Here is a 23,487-nt window from a genome sequence, read left to right as displayed (position 1 = left end):
GCCCTTCTGCCGTCTTGCTGTGTGATGGCCCACAATGAGCCTGGGACAGAGGGAAGGTGAGGAGGCTGGTGTTCAGGTCCCCAGGTGGGCAGGCCGTGCCACCTCCTTGTTGGACCGTGGCTTCCTCACCTGGGAAACCAGGCGGCTTGGGTGGTCTTCAGGATGCGGTTCCCCCCCTAACATGTTTTGACTCTGTGGTTCAGAAAAGTTATCCAGTCCACAGCACTAATGATGAAGGCTCTGAAATAACTGTCACTCCATAGTTTTCAGTTACTTATGTCAAACAAGTATTGAAAAATCCCGTAAGTCGTCACCCTGGTGTGGTGCTGGATGGGGTTAGGACGGAGAAAGGAGTGTTGTCCAGAAGTCCATCTGACATTTTCACGTTTAGTGCTGCCGCCTTAATCCTGCAGCCTGCGTCGGCCCTTCTCCTGGGGCACCCACCCCTAATTAGTCTGCCTCCACGTGACAGTCGTCCACGCTGATGACAGTGTGGACCGAGCTCACTCTTCGTGCACTGGTTCTGCCTTGGTGTGTCTCCTGCCCTGTTGGATGCTGTCGGTCCTGCTGACTCTTGTGTACACTGTATTTTGTGGACTTTGTTTTTCTTTCTGTCTTGAAGCTGGCTAGTTTAGAATCCACAGAGATAGTTCTGCAGTCTCTGTTTCGTCCGTTCTAAGATCCCCTCCCTCGTTCTCCTCATGTTTTAATATAGTCAAAGTCAGATTTGCCTTCCAGTTGTGGCGTGTTTTACTGGCCTAGTGTTTCCCTTCTTAATGGTACATAAAATAATGGAGCAGCCTGTAACTGGCAGTCTCTCAGAGTCAGGGAATGTGATTATTTACTATTCAGCTCATGCAGGGCTCCATAATATCTTAGATTTTGTGAAAAAGCAAAAACTTGGGCATCTTGCTCACAGTAAGGTCACACCCTGCTTAGTAAAAATGCAAAAAAAAAAAAAAAAAAGTATTTTTCCCTCAAGTGGGATGAACTGGTAAGTGTTAAACACTGGCCAGGCCTCTGAATATTATACAGATAATTAAAATTTTATCATAAAAGATTTTAACACAATGCGCTTTAGCAAAAAAAACAGTTTTCCTCAGCTGGTGTTGATTGCTTTCCATTCTGACTGTAATTTCCTCTCTCCATTCCCTGCTGGCAGTGGACATGTGATCCCTGTGGTTCCGGGTACCTTTTCTTTGTCTCTCTTGCTTTGATCCCGGCCACACTGACCTCCTAGGAGCCAGACCCAGGTGCCGGCTCTTCTGTTCTCGGACCCCCAGACCACCTCTTAGCATCTTGCGCGCTGCTTGGTGCTGATGCAGTGCACCCTTCTCCATGATGGCTGTTCAGTAAATAGACCTTGAATCGAAGGAGGTGATGTCAAAAGTGATTATTTGATAGGATGTTAAATGCTTTCAGTTTTGGAGGAAATGGAATTCATCTCTGGGTTTCCAAGGCTCTGGCCTAAAAGAAAACGTTGCTCGGTTGTTTGTTAGCAGGAGAGCTGGTGTCTCACTGTGAATCCTGGTCTCAGGACCACCTGTGCAGTTGATTCTTTTTTTTCCCCCCTCAGTCCGCAGTGAAGTTGTTAATTCTGGGGTGCGGTTCTAAACTGGGATTTAAGAATTCCTGTTAGCTGACAGTAGTTGAACTCTGCTGATATGCCCAGACACACTGGGTAGCTGCAGTTGTCCGACTCCTTGCAGTCGGCTCATCCCAGCTTGTTGTCCTGGAGGTGCTGGCTGACCTCCTCCTGTGTCTGTGCCGTGTTGCGTGTTTCAGCAGCAAGGCCCAACGCCGCCAGTCAGGTTCGCCTCTGTAATCGTTTAGACAGGCTTTGAGTTCAAGGTCACATATTTGCCCAGTTACCACCCCTTAAAGAAGTTTTGTTATGTACCTGAACCTCGCTTTTCTCCTTCCTCATATGATATATTTGTAACTTTCTCTTTGGAAACTACTAACATGCCATATGCATTTACTGAATAACTGTCGAGTCTTGATTTGCTGCTTCTCAGCCTGTTTTCTTTGATTTTGAAAGTTTGTATTGTGCTTTGGCGTGCGTTCAGTGCTTGCACTGACTTTATCTCTAAAACTGATATTTTTTCATATTGACTTGTCTGGGCATTTTTCTCAAAGTATGTGGTCCTCCACAAATCCTGTGAAGGACCCCTGCTTTAGAAGGACCCCTGCCCAAGAAGAAAGGGGTTGTCCTTTTGTAATATTTTCACCCGACCTCTGTTCACTGTTAGTATTATAACTCACTTTGTTTTTTAAATCTGGACGTTAGCTCTTCAAAAATAATTTTTAATTTCTGTATGTGGATTATGTACGTGTACGTGCGAAATGACAAAAGAACTTCCGTAAAGCACATAGGATTAAAGGGGTTTACTTCTCTTGTATTTTCCATTCTACCAGAAAGACTATATTAAGGGACATAGAATTTACACACACAGGAACCTTGCATAAAACCTAGATTTTAGGGCCGTGCCCTGTGACATGCTTGTAACTGAGTCCCATACGGAGTCGTAAAGCCCTCCCTCACCTCACTTGGCCATGCGGGACTGACCTGAGTGTGGTGGTCCCTAAGGCGCTTGTACCGGTGACTCTCCACGGACGGGCTCCACCTCAGACCCAGACGTGGCAGCGCTTGGGGTGCACAGAACCCACAGTTCTGATCTGTTTCCAGTCATGGTAGTTGCTCTCCAGCAGGTGTTAGAGTCTCGTGGGCATTTCAGAACTGGTGTGGATCTGCTTAATTTCTTGAGTATGATGATAAGTATATCAAAATGCTGAAACTGTTGAGAAGTGTTAAAAATTTGTTCTTAGAGATAGTAACAGCAGTCCAGCAACCAGTTGTGGTGTACTTGTTGATCAAGACTTGTATTGCTTTTTATTATGTAGTTGTTTTGCCTTAAGGTAAAAGCTTAGAGCAAAGAGAACCCAACGGACAACTTCATGTCGCATAGAAGCGTTTCCCTGCATTTATGCAAAGCACAGTGAGCCCAGGCAGTTTCTGTCCTGTGCTTAGTAGCTGCAAAGGGCTATTCTGGCCAAGGGTAGAAATTTTTCTCTGGTTTTCTTCTCCGCCTCTGACTTTGTTTTGCTTTGCAGGACTACAAAGCTGATGAAGACCCAGCGTTATTCCAGTCCGTCAAGACCAAGAGAGGCCCTCTGGGACCCAACTGGAAGGTACTGGATGCTGACCTTTCTGACAGGCAGAGTCTTGGCAGCAGGACACTTGACAGGTCCTGAGTCTGGAGGAGCTGGCGACGTTTAAGTGAAAAATAGAAATGGCACAAAAACAGTTTTATTTGCGATAAGGACTCACAGCCAGTTGCAGTTGGCCAGCAAGTCTGTGCTGCATTAACAAACAGAACAGAGCCAGGCTGTCACTTTGAGCATAATGCTATTCTGATAACTCTTACAAGAGACAAGTGATTTAGTCTTTGGGGATTGTAACGTTCTCTTTTGAGACTTGAAGCAGTACAGAAGTCTATGTTAAATGAAGGTTGATAGTTTTAAATTTAGTCTTAGTAGAAACTGAACAAGTTCACCCTCCCCGGGCTCAGGCTCCTGGCCTTTTAACAGTCATCTTTTGGAAAGCAGGGCGCCAGAGAGCAGTCTTGATGGCAAGTGGTTGTTGTCTAATAAAGAGCACATCCTTATTTTTATTTCTGGAAGGAAAGCAGTGTCCAGGTAGTAATGTAAATCGCTATAGAAATATAATGGATTTTAAAGACATCCGCTAAACCAAATGACAACCCCTTAGAGAAGGCTTAATGTGTTGATGGCCAGTTATTACAGCTAATTTGACAAGAGAAGAGGAGCATAAAAACCTAAACATGCCCAAAGCAGATTCTCTACCAATGGGATTTTACTTGGTAACCAATCTGTTTATGCTGAAGCCAGTCACGGGTCATTGACAAATGGTGTCTAGGTGCTAGCTGTTGCCTGTAGATAGGGGATTACTGTAACAGCACCACAAGAACCCAGTGAGTGGCTCTCCACGGGTGTTGGACTGTTTGGGACTGTCTTGCACATCAATTAAAATGAAGAATGAGTCTGACTTTCTTCTCTCAGAAATGATTCATAATTATCTTATTTTCACATTTGTTCTCTGAGTAGAGTTTGGTTCAAGATTCTACCAGTTTAATGGCCATGGCTAGAGACTCAATACCCAGAAAGTGATATATGTCTCTTAGAAATTAAGGGACAAGTTCAGTATATGTGTTCTAAATTTACTCTAATGGATTAAAAAAAAAAAAAAAAAACACCCCCTTCAAGATTTCTCGCCATGAACTTTAGAGCTCACCCTGAGTCAGAGGAGAAGCCTTTTCTCTGAGATTTAACAGATTTAACACAGGCTTTGAGAGAGAGAGAGAGAGAGAGAGAACTGTGCTGGAATAGACAGGAGGCTGCTTGCGAGGCTGCCGGGGGTCCTCACAGGCTGTCTGGTCCCAGTAATACCAGCTCCTCTTTTCAGGGAGTAGTACGGGGCTGTGAGCTTGAGACATGGAGGTGAATTAAATCTTGCATTTTCTTCACATTGTCAGTTTTTCAAGCATAAACTTGAAACGGTGGTGCTATATAATGTGGTGGGCTATTTATGTTGGGTGCCTGTCTTTCTTGTAGGAACTCCTAGCCAGTTTTACAAAAGACAGCAAACGTAGCTTGACATTCTGATTTCTACCTGATTTCCAACCTTTGGGAACTAGGGATATGACATTTACTGCTTTTTTATTTATGGTTTGTACCTCTGTAACTAACATTGCTTTGTCTTTTTATTATCCGTTAATGGTTACTTAAACTTCTAGAAGAGGCTTAAGTTTTAGAAATGTGAATTTTGCATTTTTTCAGGTTGCAGTGTAGTGAATTTTTACCCCCTGTGTGTGTGTGTGGCGGGGGGATTGAACAGTAGGTGATTTCTCAGGAAGCGTGTGGCTGATCATGATACCATTCTATCCGTTTGCCTGTCAGTTGTTAAACTTGAGCCAGATGATGGCAGGTGCAGCTACTCCATAAGTTGGGTTACTGTTTAACTGGATTTCAGTGAGTTATCATGATCTCAGAAATAACTTAGGTAGTCAAGAATAACTAAGGAACCCATCGCTTACTGCTGAGATGGATAATGAAAAGTAAGAAGGATTGACTAGTCAGTGATACAGCTGGAATCATAGGAACCTAGGGACTGACTTGTCCTTATCGACATCCTCTGCCTCTGTTCAGCAGACCCTACTTGCATGGCACCAAAGGGAGCCCCATGGAAGGATGATAGCTGAAGGTTTCTGTCCTTCTGAAATACGGGAATAGGGAAGAAGTGCATGGTGCTCGGGGCAGAGGGGAAGGAGAAACCCCGTTGTGGACCTGCTCCCCCAGGGCTGTGTGTCACAGTGCTCCGGACCGAGTGCTGCCTTGCCTGGTGGTCCTGCTGCGCTCCAGAGGCGCTCCGTGCCCCTCCGCAGACTCGCCTTACCAGAACACATTCCAGAGTGCATCCACCGCCCCGTGCACGCCCCATGATCTCTTTGAAACTTCCCTTTACTTATCCCACAGTGGTATTTTCCTTCTGAATTATTACAGTATTTACTGCTTGTCTGCACCAGACTGGATGAGGGAAAAGAATCTTTTTCTTGGTGCCAGGCACTATATGAGGTTGTATTTAATCTTCACAGTTTTCCTATGAGGTAAATACAATTGCTTCGTTTTATAGATGAGAAACTTGGCCACAGAAACGCAGATAATAGTCACAGGAGAAACGTCTGCTGTTTCTGTCATACTTGATTCAGTACTCATCACAGAGATGTATAAGGCATGGAGACATAGCAGATTTTTACCCCTAATCCAGAGACACTGGCTCACCAATACGTACCTTTTTGCCCTCCTGTATCATGGCAGGGGTGTGGCTCTCTTATTCATGATATTTGCCAGAATTTGATACTTCTTTTAATACCAGTCATATTTCCAGTGGTCTGGGAAGCTGTTAGGAGACAGTGGCGCTAGGAGAGACCCATTAAAAACCCATCAGGAATCTTACAAGTTGTGAGTTAAATAACTTAACTCTGAAGCGTGTTTCCACATCTCTAAGTCGGGAATGACGACAGAGGATGAGGTGGCTGGATGGCATCACTGACTCGATGGACGTGAGTCTGAGTGAACTCCGGGAGTTGGTGATGGACAGGGAGGCCTGGCGTGCTGTGATTCATGGGGTTGCAAAGAGTCGGACACGACTGAGCGACTGAACTGAACTGAACTGATGGTTTGTGTGAGAACTAATGAGTGTTATATTCCCAGCAGAGAGGGAGTGGACAATAAATGGTAGCTTTTTCATTGTTGTCATGCTTTTGTCTTTGAAAATAAAAAGCCTCTATCATCTTCTGGACTTAGTGAGATCAGTGAATATGCTACCTTGTTTGGGACATAATTATTCCTTTTCTTTGTCTAGTGTCCAGGGGTTCCCATGGTTTCGGTGTTTGGGGATTGATTGTCCATCACATCCTGGTTCACCTGTCCTTACCCCTCGTGGTTATGAGTGTTTAATGGGTGCTTGACCCAGGGTCAGTCGTAAAGCAGAGGCTGCACAGTTTTAGAGCCTTTGCTAGCAGGGGGTCATGGGGTTACCAGGGAATAATAGATTTTCATGTATTCTGTATTTGTTAAGAGTACAGACTTCTTTAGTTTATGGTATGATACATAGGTTTTTAATTTTTTTAAAAATTACAAACCTAGAGGTTCAGACTTTAGTTGTATATATATTCATTTTCCTTCTAAAAAAAGAATTTTTAAAATCTGAGCACATGAATTATATTTTGCTATTTAGGTCTCAACACTTGATTGAGTCTGCATAATAATAGAGTATTTTATAACCTGATAAACATTTTTGCTTCAAGGTAAAACCATGCATTTCTCATGGATATAAGTCTGTTTCTTCTGTGTAGTATTATACATATATGTATGTGTAGATTATACACATCCATATTGTGGTTCATTTTGTGTTGTGATTGGTTGTGATTAGCAATACCAGTGACTTATCCATTTACATGTGGATGCCTTTAATTTTCCAGTTTGCTTTCTCTGATGGGTGAGGAGTTGTCATGTTAACCAACTGAAACAACACCTTTGAAGATTATAGCATGGTCTAATTTTCTTATATGATAGTTAATGATTAGGCATGTTTCCACTGTTCCCCCATCTATTTCCCATGAAGTGATGGGACCAGATGCCATGATCTTCGTTTTCTGAATGTTGAGCTTTAAGCCAACTTTTTCACTCTCCTCTTTCACTTTCATCAAGAGGCTTTTGGGTTCCTCTTCACTTTCTGCCATAAGGGTGGTGTCATCTGCATATCTGAGGTTATCGATATTTCTCCCGGCAATCTTGATTCCAGCTTGTGCTTCTTCCAACCCAGTGTTTCTCATGATGTACTCTGCATATACGTTAAATAAGCAGGGTGACAATATACAGCCTTGACGTACTCCTTTTCGTATTTGGAACCAGTCTGTTGTTCCATGTCCAGTTCTAACTGTTGCTTCCTGACCTGCATATAGGTTTCTCAAGAGGCAGGTCAGGTGGTCTGGTATTCCCATCTCTTTCAGAATTTTCCACAGTTTATTGTGATCCACACAGTCAACGGCTTTGGCATAGTTTCACCCTTAGTGTGTATTAATTATGCAACTCCTAAGAGGATACCAGAAGAGCCATTCTGTTTCTTCCAGAAGCTGAGCTCCGCAGGAGCAGTACATGATTAGTTCCAGCCGTATTTTGGGCCCTTGAATGCCTCTGTTCTTGGACAGAGCTGAAGAACTGGGTGTGGACGGATGGGGTGTCCCACTCGGATGCGAAGAGTGCATTGACAAGATGGGCCTCTTGTGTCTTCCTGACACTGTCAGGGACAGAAACTTCTCTTCGTGCGTTTCACTTGAAGGGTGAACTTGTGATTTCACTTGTACTTGGTGTCACTCCTGGAGTAATTGGACACAAGCATGAAGCACATGTCAGAGTTCTGATTAGTAAAATGGTTGTGAGCTACAAAAATATTAAGTGTGGAGACATGGAAAATGTGACCAATCATTCTCTCCCAGGCAGTAAGCTTTGCTGTCTTTATTATTGTGAAACTTACTATATGAGTTTAACCTATGGTTAGTTTAATCTTTTGAACTTTATCCCATGTTTACTTCTTCCACTTGACAGCCTTTGCCCATATAGGAACCTCCTGACTCTGAAACTTTCTGAGTGTCATCATCGACGCCCTGCTCATGGCCCTTGGTGTGTCCCACGTCAGGGACACAGTTCACAGGTTCACACTCCCTCCCTTCCCCCACCCACTTCATCCCCACCCTCCAGACTCTCAGCCTGTAGGCCCCATGTCCAGCGTGCTTGATATGTACAGTGCTGAGTACAGGAGTCTGTCTGCTCAGCGTAGATACTCAGGAAGTATCCACTGAATTCAGGTTAGCCATCTTAAGTAAACATCAGTGTTAGACATGCCATGTACTTACAGAGAATGTAACGTCCAGTGTTGGCCTGTCCACATGGCTGCCACAGTCGGAACAGATTGAGGGAGTGGCTGGGGATGGTAGAAGCGGGCTCTGCTTGAGATTTCGGCACACATACTTGACACACGTAGTGTAATCTTCTGTTGATGTTTACTGATGGGTGCACTGGCAACAGCCCCAGCAGTACGTTTATTTTTAACTTTTCTTTAGTGAAATCTGGGCTGGAAACTTAACCTTACGAAATCAGCAGCTGAAATTGAGCATTCAAATTGTCTAAAATTGAAAAATTAAAATATGAAGGGGGTGTGAGCCTTATAGAAACTGCTGTGTTCTTGCAAAATGTTAACTGGTTAAATGCAGCGTATATCTGTTCTGTCTTTATCCCAACACATTTTAAATAGGAAAGAGTATATGTGCAGTTGACATGTAGGATGAAACTGCGGAGCACATTTTTAGAAAATGATTTTGAAGAATGCCTTTGGGGTTTCCGCCACCCCCCTTTTACATTTGTGTATGTTGTCACAGATCCAAGAAACCAGTTCTCGTGAGCGCATGGGCTGATTGCTCGCCATTCCGGTTAAACACGCTGCGCTTTGTTTGATTCCGTTGTGTGGCTTCAGTATACGCTACTCTCCCTTAGGCCTTGTCCGCATGCCTCAGGGTAACCTAATATGTGTCGTTAAATTAAAAACATGATTTGAGTTTAGAGGTTCTGTTTATAGTTAGAAACGTGAAATGTAAGGAATTCAGTGAATACACAAACTATTTAAATACAATTTTGGAAACATTTCACAACTAGCTGGTACTGCAGCTGAAATTCAATCATGGAGACGAGTGATTGGGGTTCTTCTGTTAGCCCGTGACTGTTTTTTATAGAACTTCTGATTCTTACATTTGGGTAACCCACCATCCTTTACCTTTTATTTTCAGTTGCTCTTTTCAGTTTTCATGCCATAATCTGTATAAAACTTGTATTTTCATTAAATACAAGTTAATTTTATTTTCTCCTATATTAGGTTAGGAAGTGTTAGGGTTGGGCTGGATTGGAATTAGCTGTGAATGATCCACGTTTAGATTATGGCTTTATTTGTTAGGGGATTTTTTTTTTTTCCAACTGGTGGAAGAGGAAAGAATCAGAAAACATTTGTATTGTTGAAGGCCAGAGAGCAGACTCTGCCCTGGGCCAGCATCGCGTGAGTCTCCTGAAGGCTGGGCAGACCAGCCAAAACTCCTTTGGGGTATCTAGATTCTGGAACACTGCTCAGAATATGGGGTCGCAATATTTTGTCCCATTTAGATTTTTCACATTTTTTAAAGGTTACACATTTTTTCATAAGAATACTTCTGGTAACTCTGAAGAGTTGATAATATTTTACTCTACATTTATACCTCATTTTTGCTTTAGAAGTTTAAGATGAGGAAAAATTAAATATGGACTGGACTAAAGTTATATATTAAAGATCTTAATTCAACTTTTAGCTTTGATTTATGAACCATCAAAAATAGGCAGAAAAACATTTATTGTTGTAATCAAAGGTGAATGAAGATTTAAAATAGATCCCAGATACTAATAATTTAAGGCAAAGTAAATTGTTGTCCTAAAATACTCAGCTGACAGCAAAAACTTTTATTAATAAGTCTTATTTTTTAAGTATATTAGTTTTTTCTTGATTATAAAATGATACATGTTTATGAAGTTTTGAAAAAAGGCAGTTGTAGCCTCACCATTTAATTATTGCTATTTGGTATATTCCCTAATTCACAGTTTATTTTGTTATAGATGTTTATGCTATACACAGATACCTATTTATACTCATACTGTGCTTTTTATTCCTTCATGTAATAGCCCATTGTTTGGAAGACCTAGGAGGTATTTCACCAGCTCTTTCAGTGGGTATGGCATTTACTAAGTCCAAGGTTGTGCTGTTGTAAACTGATCTGCAGGGTTGTTATTTTCTTACCTGATGAATTGGGATACATTTCTGAAAGTAGAATTATCAGGTTGAAGTGTATATGGCATCTATATAAGATATAAGCAGCTTTAAGACTTTTTAATTACTTAGTGTCAGACCATTGCCCCCCCAGAAAGATTATGCCAAGATTATGCTTTTTTTAAACCACTTATAGTCAAGTTCATTATTTTCTGTCATCATTAAGTAATGGAGACTTTTCTTAAGTTATTTTCTTTATTTTGTCACTAGTTTTAACACCATAGCACAGATGAAGAGGTGAATTGCATAAGTCATCTTTAGATTGGGTGAGATCTCAAATACGACAGATGTTAATAATGTAATATAATAATAGTAATACAGTATTAGTAACTGAAAATATATAACTTATGTGTTCTCATCTTTCTCCAAGGCTCTTTAAGATTATGTTTCTGTATGTCACCTCTGTGCCTCCCCCTTGCGTGTTGATATTATGGAGAATTAGGCCAAGAAATAAGGGCAGCAGGCTGTTTGTTCACTTGTTTATTTTTTAATTGATTTCCATATTCTTCCCTGAACTTTTTTTTTTAATAATTGGATAGAAAACCAAAAGCAGATTGACTATACCTTTTACGTCTGTGGACGAGAGCTCAGAGAGCTGGTTCCTTTCTGTCCTATCACTCACAGTTTCTAAACTACATTCTGTAGACCAGTAGATTTTGTCAATTACCAGTAGTCGTTTTAATTGGTTTGAGCAGCCTGCCAAAGTCACTAGGAAGATGTGAGAAGCAAACTCGGGTGATTGTTGGAATCAGGTGTGTGTGCTCTGTTCTTGGAGGCCCGGCTTGGTGTAGGCATGTGTGTATTAAATTTAACTTACTCTTTAATTAGAACCATGCTTTATCCTGCTGTTTTTATAAAATGGGGGGAGGGGTGGGTGGCTTCTGAAGAGCTGGTGTTCTAGAAACACCCAAGGTTCTCACTTAGCACAGGCTGTCTAGCGACTTGGAGTTTGAGAACGAAGCTCTCAGTAGTCCATAATTAATAGGGACCTTGGAATGTTCCATTCCTGGAAGGTGTCTTAGGGCTCATCCGTGGTGTATCAGAGGTTCTCCACCAAGAGGACGTTTCAGCCAGAGTTGGTGGGCAGGAGGATATTTGTTAAGCCTGGGCATATTATAGAATAAAATGCAAAACTATAGCAAGTTTTAAGATGAGCCATTGGACATGAGGGACATGAGCCTAGCTCCTGTAGCCCTGGGCCAACCCCACCCCTCACACTCAGCTCACACCCCTGCTTTCAGTGGCACGTCAGTGGGGGATAAATAGGTCAAATGGAGCCCAGTGTTCACTTCTACTGGCTGGCGGGGGCAGGGAAGAACCCCGACTACATTACATAGGTTACTTTGCAGCCCAAGCCCCTTACTCCTAGTCTGGCACTGCTGTTAGGCGTGCCTCACTGTGTTAAATGCCTTATTCTGCGTACACCCAGATGTGTTTCATGTGAGCGTTGTCACTGACCCTCATTGGATAAGAGCGCACCTCCACACTGGCTCATCGCTTATTGAAAAAATGATCTGTAAACGACCAGCCTTGTCATTGACATTTCAACGAGGCTGGGCCCTGAGAAGCTCGCTGCCCGCTGGGGAAGGCTGTGGACTGACTTGTAGACCCCAGAGCCCAGTTCAGTTAAGTGCAGGGCCTGCAGGTCAGAGATGGGAGTCCAGGGCGCAGCACCCACAGTAGGTGCCCTTCTGGCAGAGACTGTCGGCGCCAAGGGTACTGGTTTCATCGTTGCTTTTATACATGGTTACTTTCCTGTCTACCAGCCACCTGTGTCCTCTGATAACACCTAGCACAGATTGGGTTGTAAATGATGCCCAGTTAATACTTGGTGAATTAAACTTGTTCACAAATTAAGGGGGTGTGTGTGTGTGTGTGTGCACACGTGCGTGCACACACACATGTACCCATCCATGCTGAATTTTAACATTGTTCTCTGTTTTATGGGAAGGAAATTGGAAAAATAGAGCTATAAGCTAGTCAAGTTTCTCTGCTGACATAGAACTCACCTACGAAAGGACAGTTTGCTGTATGTAATGTTTGTATTTAAATGCTTGTGGTGCTGCCTCATTGATTTAATCCATGTACCAGGTCATTATTCAGAAGGTGAAATGTTATTACAGAAGACGTTTTCTGAGAAAAGATGATCAATCATGCAGGTCTCTACAGAACTTTTGAGTCCTATTAATAATACCAAAGTGGAATTTTTTTTCATGTATCATAGAATTCACTTGAAACTGGAACATTATTGAGGGTTTGAAGGGGGAGGTGGGGGGAAGTGAAATGTGGCCTGGTTGCTATGATTACATAAATGAAGAATAATCTTGAGGCTTTAGAATAAGACCCAGAAATTCATCATTTAAAAAATGCATGTACCTGTGGCTGGCTGGAAACACTTGCTCACACACAGCGAAGTTGCTGCCAGTGGAGAGCGTGTGAGGGGGGCGCAGCAGGCGGCAGGGGCGCCTGGGGTGGCTGCACCGGTGCCGGTGTCTCGAGTGCTGGGTGACCCCGAGAGCAGTGAGCGAGAAGGGGAGGACCCTTGTAAAAGGCGTGTGCCTTTTCACCCCGTAATTTAGTTTCTGTAGAAAGGGCCCCTCTAACTTGCTACTCTTTTGAGAAACTTTCTTGAAAAGCTGTTTTGCATATTCAAGTTACTCTTTGAACTCTATGTAAGAATAAAGGAGAGAGAACTAATGCATGCTCAGCTGAGTCCCACCAGCTAAGCACGGAGCATACATACCCTGCCTTATTTAGTCCTGATGACAGTCCTGAGATATGGCTGTGCTCTTGGAAGTACACCAGGACTGAGCCGGGAGATGGCAGGACAGCCCTTGCCCTCCCCACTGCCGGGGGTCCCCACCTCTGCCACCTGGGAATCTTTGAGCCTGACCCACCTTCCGGGCTGGACTGGGAGGTCCAGGCACGGGTCTGCGGCTGCCTTCGCTCACTGCTGTGGGCCCCTCCCAGGCTCTCTGCTCCAGCAGGCAGGCATTCCGTCTCCTGCACTCACCGCCGTGGGAGAACCCCATGATGCACAGTGGGTCCATGGTGAGGACACTGAAGTGTGCGCTGAGCTCCTGGTTCACACTCTCCCCCAGCTCACCCCTCTCCCCCAAGTAAACCTGCTCGTGTGTTGTGCCAGGACAGCCGCCTGTGCTGAGTTGCACCACAGAGATCATCAGCAGTGCTGTGGGTTGCAATGCCCACCCCCCACCAATTTTTATAATGAAAAAGTTCAAAAGCAGTCAAGAAACCAGAAGCAGAGAACTGTAAACACCTCCACCTAGATTTGACAGTTGTTAACACTTTGTCGTGTTTGTTTTTTCCCTCCTTTTCTGCCTCCTCTCACTCCTTCTCTCCACTCCAATTTTTTTTCTTTTCTTATTTCTGAACCTAAAAATCCAGAGTAAGTTTTCATACTCTTGGACCTAGGGTAACGTGTTTTGAGAATCCAAATTCTAATTGCTTTTTTGTTTTCTTATGAAAGTAAATTATAAACATTTTGTTTTTCCAATCCAGATGGTTCCCCACCCTTTCTCCCTTGCTTTTTTTTTCCCCCCATTATTTTCCCTTTTGACCCTAACTCTCAACTACGTTTAAACTATGAGATATAATTACTCGTGGAAATTAAAGTCCTGACGTGTGGAATTTGCTTCCAAATACTTGGTGATGATAGATGATTTTTGCTACTACATACCTTTTCATGTCCCCTCATTTGGTTGGAAAATACCTCAATTAACAGCAGTGCCCCTGCGCTTGCCAGCGCTAGAAGACAAACTTCCTCATGGTGTTCTTACTGAGGCCCCAGCACATCCACGGTGGGAGTGGGATAATGGCGTTAGGAAGACCTCCACGTAGTAAAGGCGTGCTATTGACACGATGTGAATAGAATTTGGTACTTAATGTGAATTCCGAATAGTGTGATTTGAGGCAGAGCGCTGTGCCTGTTAAATTGTAGAACCAGGAAGTAGCCTGCTCTGTGGAAGGAGGGTCGGCAGCACGGGAATGCTGCTGCTTTTGCTAAAATGATTTCAGATTCTCAGGTACCCGCATTAAACCATACGGTGTGATTTTCTTCGTAGACGTCTGTGATGTTGTTACACAGCAGTCAGCTTTAATCAAGACTTAAACGTTCAAGTCGTGATTTCCCATTTTTGCTTTTCCTCATCCAGAAGGAGCTGGCAAACAACCCTGACTGTCCTCAGATGTGTGCCTATAAGCTGGTGACCATCAAATTCAAGTGGTGGGGCCTGCAGAGCAAAGTAGAAAACTTCATCCAGAAGGTAAAGCCTGTCCCAAACGCTGTGACTAAGTGTGGGTTAAGACTGCAGGTAGCCGTGAGTGGGGTGTTGTCTCTCTTGCCACCTTTTCCTTCTCATTTGGGTGAAATTCTTGTCCCAGTATAATGCCTCTCTGCCCTCCTTTTTCTCCCTACAAACAGCAAAATCAGACACCAGCGGAGGCTCTAAGGGGCTTTCTCTGGGGAAGAGCAAAGCATTCTTTTTGTGCCAAGTGCTTTCCTGATGGCTTACCCGGCTCTTCTGTGCGGAGCCCTTGGCATGTCCCCAAGGGAACCTGGGTCCCGGCCCTGGCTGGAGGGGAGAGGCCAGGCCTTGCTGTTGAGGCTCCTCTGTTCCTGGTGGGCCCACAGGTCTCTCCGGACGGTGCTGTCTGTGAACTTCGCACTTTCTGGTGGGACGTCCTCCTCGGAGGTCCTCGCTGGGAATGGTTACGCCGAACCTGCAGTGACATGATCTGAGGATCCTGGTTCTCATTACCTCTTTTTTATGTCTTCATTCAAGAGATAGTAACACAAGTGTTTTGATCTAGAAAAAGGGGAGAATTGCAGTTGCATAGATGCTCGTGATTGTAATCTTGTAGGGAATATGAAAGTTTCTTTGGTATTTAATTTTCCTGTAGGGTGAATAATTCATAGATGTCTGTGAATTGTCTCCATTGTCATTATTTAGAAGCCCCTGTGTTATCTTGGAACTTCCCACAACTAGTTGTATCTGAGTTTCACCGTCACTTCTACTTTCAAACTGTAACTGATCTAACTTTTTTTTTTTTTTTTTAAAGGGTCTTAAATTATTCCTAAGCCTGCTTGCAGTTGGCCATAGCAGGCACTATGAACACTGGCTCTCTTTCTTCCTCTTGGATCAGAATAATAGGTTAACAAGCCAGTTCTGATAAAGAAGTTACACATATAATTGATGAGGTCCCTTCTGTTCATGGAAAAAAAAATTTAAGTTGAAGATTGTCCAGAAATATTAAAGTACTCACTGTTCATTGCACTTTTCTCTCTTCTCTGGAAAGTGTAGTAAAACTTAAATAATCCAGCAGTTAAAGCCACGAATTACATACGTTATAGTCACTAATTTTATGTATGCACACACACACACACATACACATACATATATATACCTATTAATAGTAATACTAGAGCAGGAAAATTAATGGAGAGTATGTAGTAATTCTTAATTTAATAAAACATCTTATTCTGAAGAATCCAATTCTTCCAGTACCTGCTATATTCCGCCTCACAGTATTTCTTTGAATTGCAGGGGAAAATGACAATGTATGGTTCTGTAGCAGAAGTCAGATTGACCTTAGGTCATTGACATTAGAAAAATGTAAAAATAAGCTGGGTCTGGCTGGAGCTCGTGTTGGATCTGAACGCGTCAACCATGTTTTTTACAGTTTCTGACAAATCATTCTGCCTTTGCAAGGAGAATCCTTTCACATTTCTCAGGGAGATGTTTCTTTTTATTTTGCTTTACAAAATGTTAATAGGATGGAATTAAGATTTTCACTAATTGAAACAGTGGTCTTTTCAAGCCAAGAATATGTCATTTCATGGGTTAACTGGGGCATATAAAGCAAAAAATGTTTTTAATGTTAGAGTTTTGCCATCTTACAATACTTTCTTTTGTTTTAAAAGCAAGAAAAAAGGATATTTACAAACTTTCATCGCCAGCTTTTTTGTTGGATTGACAAGTGGATTGATCTGACAATGGAAGACATTAGGAGAATGGAAGATGAAACTCAGAAAGAACTAGAAACAGTAAGACTTCATTCTGTGGAAATTCTCTGATTTCCCTTTTCTAAAACTGTGTCCGTGCTTAATAAGTTTAGATTTAAAATGAGGGCAAGTGTTATTGAAAGCCATTTCTTCCTGTCTATATCCTTGTTAAACTCTGGTTTCTTAGACACTAATATCTTTCTATTCTGGTTTCTCTTTTATTGAGCATCTTTATGCAAGTAGACTAGAACTCTGTTGATCTAGAATTTGTTACCCGTAAAATGTCCACTGGTTTTGTATTCCCTTGCACGTGCTGGTTCTCTGTGATGGTGCCTGGTTCACAGTCCTTTTAGGCATTCGCTTAACTTAGGCCAAGTTGCCTCTGTCATTTTATTATCACAATAGGTTATTACCGCTAGTACAGTAAGTCCTAGTTCCCTCTTCTGTAGCCAAGATAAGAAAGCTAGTGGTATTGTCATTGATTCCAGAAGTGCCTCCTCCCTCCCACAGCCAGTAATGACTCCTTATTTCTTACAAGCTTGGGGCAGAAATCCAGGTGATCCCTGGGCTGGAGGCCTGCGGGCCACGTCTCAGAAAGTGCAGCCCATCCCAGCTCCTCCCCATACCTGTGAGCCAGCCCTGCAGCTCGCGAGCACCCCCTTCCTCCCAGAGCGGATGGTTCTTCCCCACCTACTCTTGCCTGTGTCTGGTTTTGCTTTTGCTCCGGGCTGCGCTTCTCAGTTGAAAGTAAGGCCCCGCAAGGGATGTCCAGCGAAGGCTCTCGGTTTCCATGCAGTCATCCAGAGTCCTGCCAGCAGTCCCAGTTTGAGAAGCTCCACAGGCAGGAGGGGAGTATTTGACGAACGCCTGTGTGTGAGGCAGGAACTCCATTTAATCACAGGAGACTGGCAGCAAATCAGGTTCTTTGGCACAGAAGGAAATCTATTTGTCTGGCACATAGCATTGTAAAGAATCTGTGTTTAAAATTGCTTACTTTTGGTGATTACAGCAGATCTGCTTCTAATTAGCTTTATACAAACCTTCTGAGAGGACTAGCACATATTTTCTTTATAAGGCAATAAAATGTTTTAACCTTATCTTATATGTAAAGTAAACTTTAAGCAGCCTCCAGCTTATGAATGGATTTTGTTCCAAAAGTTTTTAAGTTCAGTTTTTGAAATTTGGAACATGTTTCCCCTATAGTAACAACATTATAAATCAGGGTTTGGTTTGCAGGCCAGCCAGTAGAGGCCTCGCCGACCTCAGTTCCTCACACTAAACGGCATGGCTCTGAGTTCTGGGCCTTGGGAGCGGGGTGATAGGATGGCTAGTACAGAAGACCGCCCCTTGCCCGTACTTCTAGGCTGGCCCCAGGCGGGATGTTTAAACAGGCGAGAGTAAGCTAAGGGTGCTTGCTATCTTCCTGTGACACCTCTGTCCCACATCTGTCGCACTGTTTCTCTCGAGTCAGACGCCCTTGTCTAAGCAGCGCCCTTCACCACCACACGGTCTCGGCCCCTTTCCCCGCCTTGCCTGGTTCCGCTCCTGCCGGGTGCTCCAGGCTCCAGAGAGCCACCAGCTCTGCCTCTAGCCCCTCCAAGCCGCGGGTGTCAGCTGAACACTGAAAAGAAAGACCAGGGTTACACCCTCATCCTTAGTAAGTTTATGGTACAGCTTTGGCATCTCCAAAAAGGGATTTGCCAGCACCAGTTAAAAAACCAAAAACGGACTTCCTTGTGCTGGTTTGAACTCTCAGGAAGGAGGCTTTCTTCTGATTTCTGTGCTGAGGCCCCACTCCTATCATGAGGAAGGGTGGTGATGGCCAAAGGGTAGCGGGCGGAGCCCTCAGGCAGACGGCTGAGGCCACCTCTTTCCCGGGGTGGGGGGCGGCGCTCACTTCCCTGTCAGCGTTTTAGTCTCAGACATCCGAGCGCAGCGCCACCAGGAGGTGGTGACTGTCCCCCACCTGTGGCGGACCTGCAGGCCCAGCTGCGTCTCCAGGCACACCTGTCAATCGTGAGTTGGGAATTGCACTTGAAAAGAAGGTGTCAGGTAGTCACACAGAAACCCAGCTTATCAGAAAACATCGTGATTGTACCCATGTGGCCTAAACTGACAGATTCCCTCATAAAGTGGGTAGGAATCTGTCCTTGGTTCAGGGTTGGGAGTCCATGGCAGTGTCTTCGTTGAAGTATTTCAAAAATACTTCAAGTCAGATTTCAGGGTTAAGTGCTGGTCATCTTAATGTTAAATCCCACATAGGTTATTTCGCTCCAGGTCACCAGGGACAGCTTTATTCCGCATCACGTTGCTGCTGCTCTGAGCCCTGACGGTTGGTTTGCTGGCGTCTTCTCAGTCTGGGCAGCAGCATGCCTGCAGGCCAGAGTGCCTACCATTTCCACGTCCTCTTCACCACCGAGGCATTTCCCCTTTCCTTGAGGTCTTGTTTCCCTGACACCTGATGGTAGAATTTGATGTGTTGTAGTTCTTTTCTTAATTCTCAAATATTTTAAGAATTGGATTTCTTTCAAATGGGTTTTGGCCCTGGAGAGAAGGCAAAGCATCTCTGAGAGGTCAGGCATGAGAGGAATGCCCGAGCTTGTAATCCCACAGAGAAACACTGAGATTAGGCCCAGCAACTGAAGGAGTACTTAGGGCAGCTTTAGGCTTGTTCTTCCCTGGCCCTTGAGGGGAGGGTGGTGGGAAGGGCTGAGCTCCCTTTGCTCCTTGGTGATGCACCCTTGTGCCCCTGTTTCTCTGTGCACTGTCCCTGTGCGCTCTTGCTCTTCCTTCGCCTCCCGCTCTTTAATACACTTACCGTGAAGAACTCTTCTGAGGGACACTGGTCTCAGAAGCCAGAGGTGGCCACACCACACGGCTTCCTTTGGTCCAAGGACTGTGAAAAAGTGAACCAGACCATCAGGGCATTTTCTCACACTGTGTTGGTGAGCAGTTCGCTCACCCTGGTGATCTTTGATAATTTCACGTCATCAGTCTGCAGGCTTTTGTTTCCTGTTTCCGAGAATAGATATTAACATGTTTTTTTGTGCTGTGTAAGAAAAAAAAGCCTTTTGCAAGATTTTCTTTGGATCAAGGTAACTAGAATGGCCTCAGAACTTCATTTTTGACGTGGATATCTGCTTGTAAACAGGCAGCGGTCACTTCACAATCTCTTCAAGGTCTTTTTCTCCCTTTGCTACTAACCCGATGTAGAGCCTGTGATTTCAGCAGCTCACGATCTTATTTTACGTTTAGATGCGTAAGAAGGGTTCCGTCCGAGGCACGTCGGCTGCTGATGTCTAGATGAGTCCCCTGTAGGGTCAGAGACAATACCAAACTGTGTAAGTGAAGACCTGGGTGAAAAGAATGTTTAAAAACCAGAACCTTTTTGGTAATGGGTAGTTAACTTGCTGAATAGAGACAGTGTGTTAAATGTGGTTTAATTTTTAGAATTTAAGAGAATTTAATATATGTCAGACATTGACAGTGAACACGAGTTACTATCGTATAAGAATTTCATCTGTGGAGCAGGTTGAATGTAGTAATCCCAAGTTAGTTCTTAGTGTTGCAGGCTAGAATCCAGCTGCCAAGCACACTCACTCACCATGCAGCCAATTTCCCATCGATAGCCAGTTACCTGACCTGTTTCTCACTAGGACCTTTTGTGCTTAGTAAGGAAACATATAAAACCATTTAAAATCAAAGATCCTTCATCCCATGCCATGAGCGTCAGTAATTCATTTAATTTGAAATTTTTTCTGAATACCAAAAAGTTCTCCTTCATGTTGACTCTTCAAGTATCTTTACATTTAGCTTTAATATGTATAAATACACTGGTTTTCATTTCCAGTGTGAAATATTTGTATGGTGTTACTTCCTTCACACACATTTACACGCCAGATAAGAGATTTTCTTATAGGGGAGAAAAGAGAACATCAGAACCTAGCCCACGTGTTGAGACCAGGATGGGTAAACAGAATAGGCAGTATGCCGTTGCCACTTGTTAGCGCTGAACTGTGGCGTTTTCTGAGGAGATGACGAGACAGAGCAGTGCTCTCCCCTGCTGTGTCTTTGCTGCCCCCGACATGTACTGCCTGCTCTTCAGCTGCTGCACAAGCGGTGTTCAGTCCTGAAGGAAAGCAGCGCCAAGTAAGAAAGGATGGACTCCACCAGGGCTCCTCCAAAAGCCCTTTTCTTAAAATTCAGTATTCACGTAAAATTTTTAAAAAATTTATTGTTACTTTCATTAAGTTTTCCTGAGTTTCTGTCATTTATTTCTGCTTCTAATTTATTTTCCCTCTGATGAAACAAAATATTATGCTCTTAGCAAGACCTGAATCAAGAGGTTAAAAAAATGCAGTAGTTGGGGTATACTGTCTGCCAGAAATTTTGCTACATTGAGGATTTTTTCCCTAGAGAATGATTATGACAAGCTGTGGTCTAACGTTTTTTTGTGTGTCTTTTTGTCTTTTTGTATTTTAACACATTGGACTATCTTTTGCTTTTCTTACAGTTACGTAATCAAGGTCAAGTAAGGGGAACCAGTGCAGCCAGTGATGAGTGAAGAAGAATCTGACCATGTCTTGCAGTGTTGACGTTTCCCAGACGTGTGCTTGTGGGTCTGTGCCCAGAGGCACGGGTCCCAGCTACGTGTGTATATATGTTTGTGTGTGTCAATCTGTAGCTGTATATAAAACGCATGTAGAGTTACAGATCCCAGTACACACACTTGTGTATATATGTACATATAAACATACTGAAGGGATTAGTACAATTTCTCCAAAGTACTGTACCTATCTTCAGCAAGAATGCAAAAGAAAATATTTTCAGTATATATACCTGGAACAGATTTTAATAATTATCAGAGTAATACCATTAATGGATGAATTGACTGCAATGTAATACTAGCTGGTATGTTTCGTAAATGGCAAGTTGTGGACCAAGATAGATATATATATATATATAGATATATATATATATATATATACATACACACACACACACACATATATATATAGCCTTTTATTACTTTTTTGTTCTTTTAAATCAGTCTCTTATAAATTTTAATTTTAGTCCCATAATCAACAGAATCCCACAGGAAAGTTTATTAAAAATCTTTTGGTATTCCAAGGAATCTGGAATGAAACTCTGAATGTATTTAAAATCATTTGTTTCTGGATTTTCATTACCATACAGCCAAATTGGACAATATCTATTAGTAAAGAGTTACAGGCCAGTTTTTACTTGTTTGCCCCTGAGGTATAAAGCTCCTTTTAAAAAAAATTCCATTTTTTATTGAATTTTTGTATGTTAAATTTCAAGTATTTTTCTACATCAAGTCTAGGAAAAATGGAAATGACGGTCTGTGATTTATTAAAAAAAAAAAACAACACTGTATAATTTTTCAGGCTTCTGTTAGGCAAAGACAGAAATTGATGAAGAAATTAATAGGATTGTAGGCCGTTAAGAAAAACTGGAAGTACAGCACTTCCATGGAGTTCTGTTTCTAAAATGACTGTTTTCTGAAATTACAGCTTGGAAACTATGCAAATGATCTAGATTCCTCACAACTTAACATGGTAGAACACAGATAGTGATGACGTTTTGCTCTTTTCGAGTTGAAATACATACTTGGAGGGGGAGATGCTGCGTCTGAGACAGGAAGAGATTCAGAGGCAGCGCGAGGCCTGTCTGCACAGGAGACAGAGGCCCGGCCCGCGGCCAGCGCAGCTGCACCCGCTGGGGTGTGCTCTCCTGGGACATCATTGGAACGCACCCTGAACACGCATCGGGAAAACGTAGCCTAGAAGCTGCGGGTCTCCTTTTTTCCTCTTTTTTCCTTTTTTTTAAAGAAAAGAATAATAGCTAGGTAAGATTTCTATAATCTTTCTCTGTCCAAGTCTAGTTCTTCTCCTGTCAGTCCTGGGAGCTCGAATAGAATCTTATTGAAGCCTTCAGGTCCCAGCCATCTTCTTTAACCTCCCACCGCTCCTGCCCCACGCCAGGCCCCGTGGTCATACCATATTCGTAATCTGATTCGCTGACAGCCCCGCCCTCCCTGCTCCCTGGTTTCCTGCCCTGTGTCCCCACTGAAGTGATCGCAGTGGCCTGGACATGGCTGTGCAGGGTCACTCCCGCGTGGCAGCACCCAGTTCCCCTCGGCTGCAGACCCCACATCGCACGTGTCCTCTGTGTACTCAGGATCAGAACCGACGTCTACTCTCTGGGCACTGCTGTAAGATGGGTTTTGTCAAGAGCATAATCATTGTCTGCAAAGCGTCTGATGCCAGGAAGATTATTGCTAATCTGGTGAAGTAGAGTCTCCCCTTCTCCTTTTAATGAACTTAACTCACTGGCATCTGTAGCATCGTTTGGGAGCTTGGGCGCACATGGAAATGACGGGCCAGCACATGGATTTTAATGTTTTTCTAACAACTGTGGAGATTTGGGGGAATGTGTGGTGAATGTAAAATATCTAGTTTACTTGGAAGTCTCTTGTGTAAATTACAGTAAAACAAAGTAAATGAAATTTAAACAAAAAATAAATTTGATCACAAAATGCCACTTGTGTGCTTGAGTGGTTGTTCACCTGATGCCACGTCTGGTTCAGAGCGCGGTGAACCACCTCTGCTGTTTTTTCAAGAATTCTGCAATGTGCAGCACTGTCACTTTGGGGGAAACTTTTTTTTTTTATTGCAAACCTCTGTTCTTGAGGTGTGCCTATGCCACTTTAAGTTGTTACATTTGATTTCTTAAATTTTCTCTCTGAAAGCTGACAGTAAAGAAGGATTATATATTATCCTCAGAGGTTTTCTAAAAAATTATTTTTTAAGGGGAAAATTACGGAAAACCTATAGTTTTGTTTTGTTTTTTTTTTTGAAAACCCATAGTATTTTTTTAAAGTACTCAGGATTTTGCCATTAGATTCTGCTCATTTCAAGACCATGGCTTTTTGCTTTGGGGCCGGGTTTCACAT

At 43.2% G+C, this 23,487-nt stretch overlaps 1 protein-coding gene across 2 annotated transcripts in view; it reads left to right on the top strand.

Annotated features, from left to right (window-relative positions):
• PITPNB (phosphatidylinositol transfer protein beta) overlaps window positions 1-23,075 on the top strand; it is a 61,293-nt gene extending 38,218 nt beyond the window's left edge. Inside the window, exons 8-12 of one of the 2 annotated variants that reach the window (XM_019977657.2) lie at window positions 3,115-3,192; window positions 14,662-14,772; window positions 16,431-16,553; window positions 19,767-19,852; window positions 21,025-23,075. In XM_019977657.2, coding sequence (XP_019833216.1) covers window positions 3,115-3,192; window positions 14,662-14,772; window positions 16,431-16,553; window positions 19,767-19,814 — 360 coding nt within the window. In that variant the 3' untranslated portion in view covers window positions 19,815-19,852; window positions 21,025-23,075. The remainder of the gene's footprint in view (window positions 1-3,114; window positions 3,193-14,661; window positions 14,773-16,430; window positions 16,554-19,766; window positions 19,853-21,024) is intronic. The other variant, XM_019977656.2, reaches the window with a different exon arrangement.
• The last annotated feature ends 412 nt before the right edge of the window (window positions 23,076-23,487 follow it).

This window comes from Bos indicus, chromosome 17 (genome assembly GCF_029378745.1).
Source record: "Bos indicus isolate NIAB-ARS_2022 breed Sahiwal x Tharparkar chromosome 17, NIAB-ARS_B.indTharparkar_mat_pri_1.0, whole genome shotgun sequence".
NCBI lineage: Eukaryota > Metazoa > Chordata > Mammalia > Artiodactyla > Bovidae > Bos > Bos indicus.
Note: the sequence above shows the minus strand (reverse complement) of the source record. Positions and strands in the feature narration are given on the sequence as shown.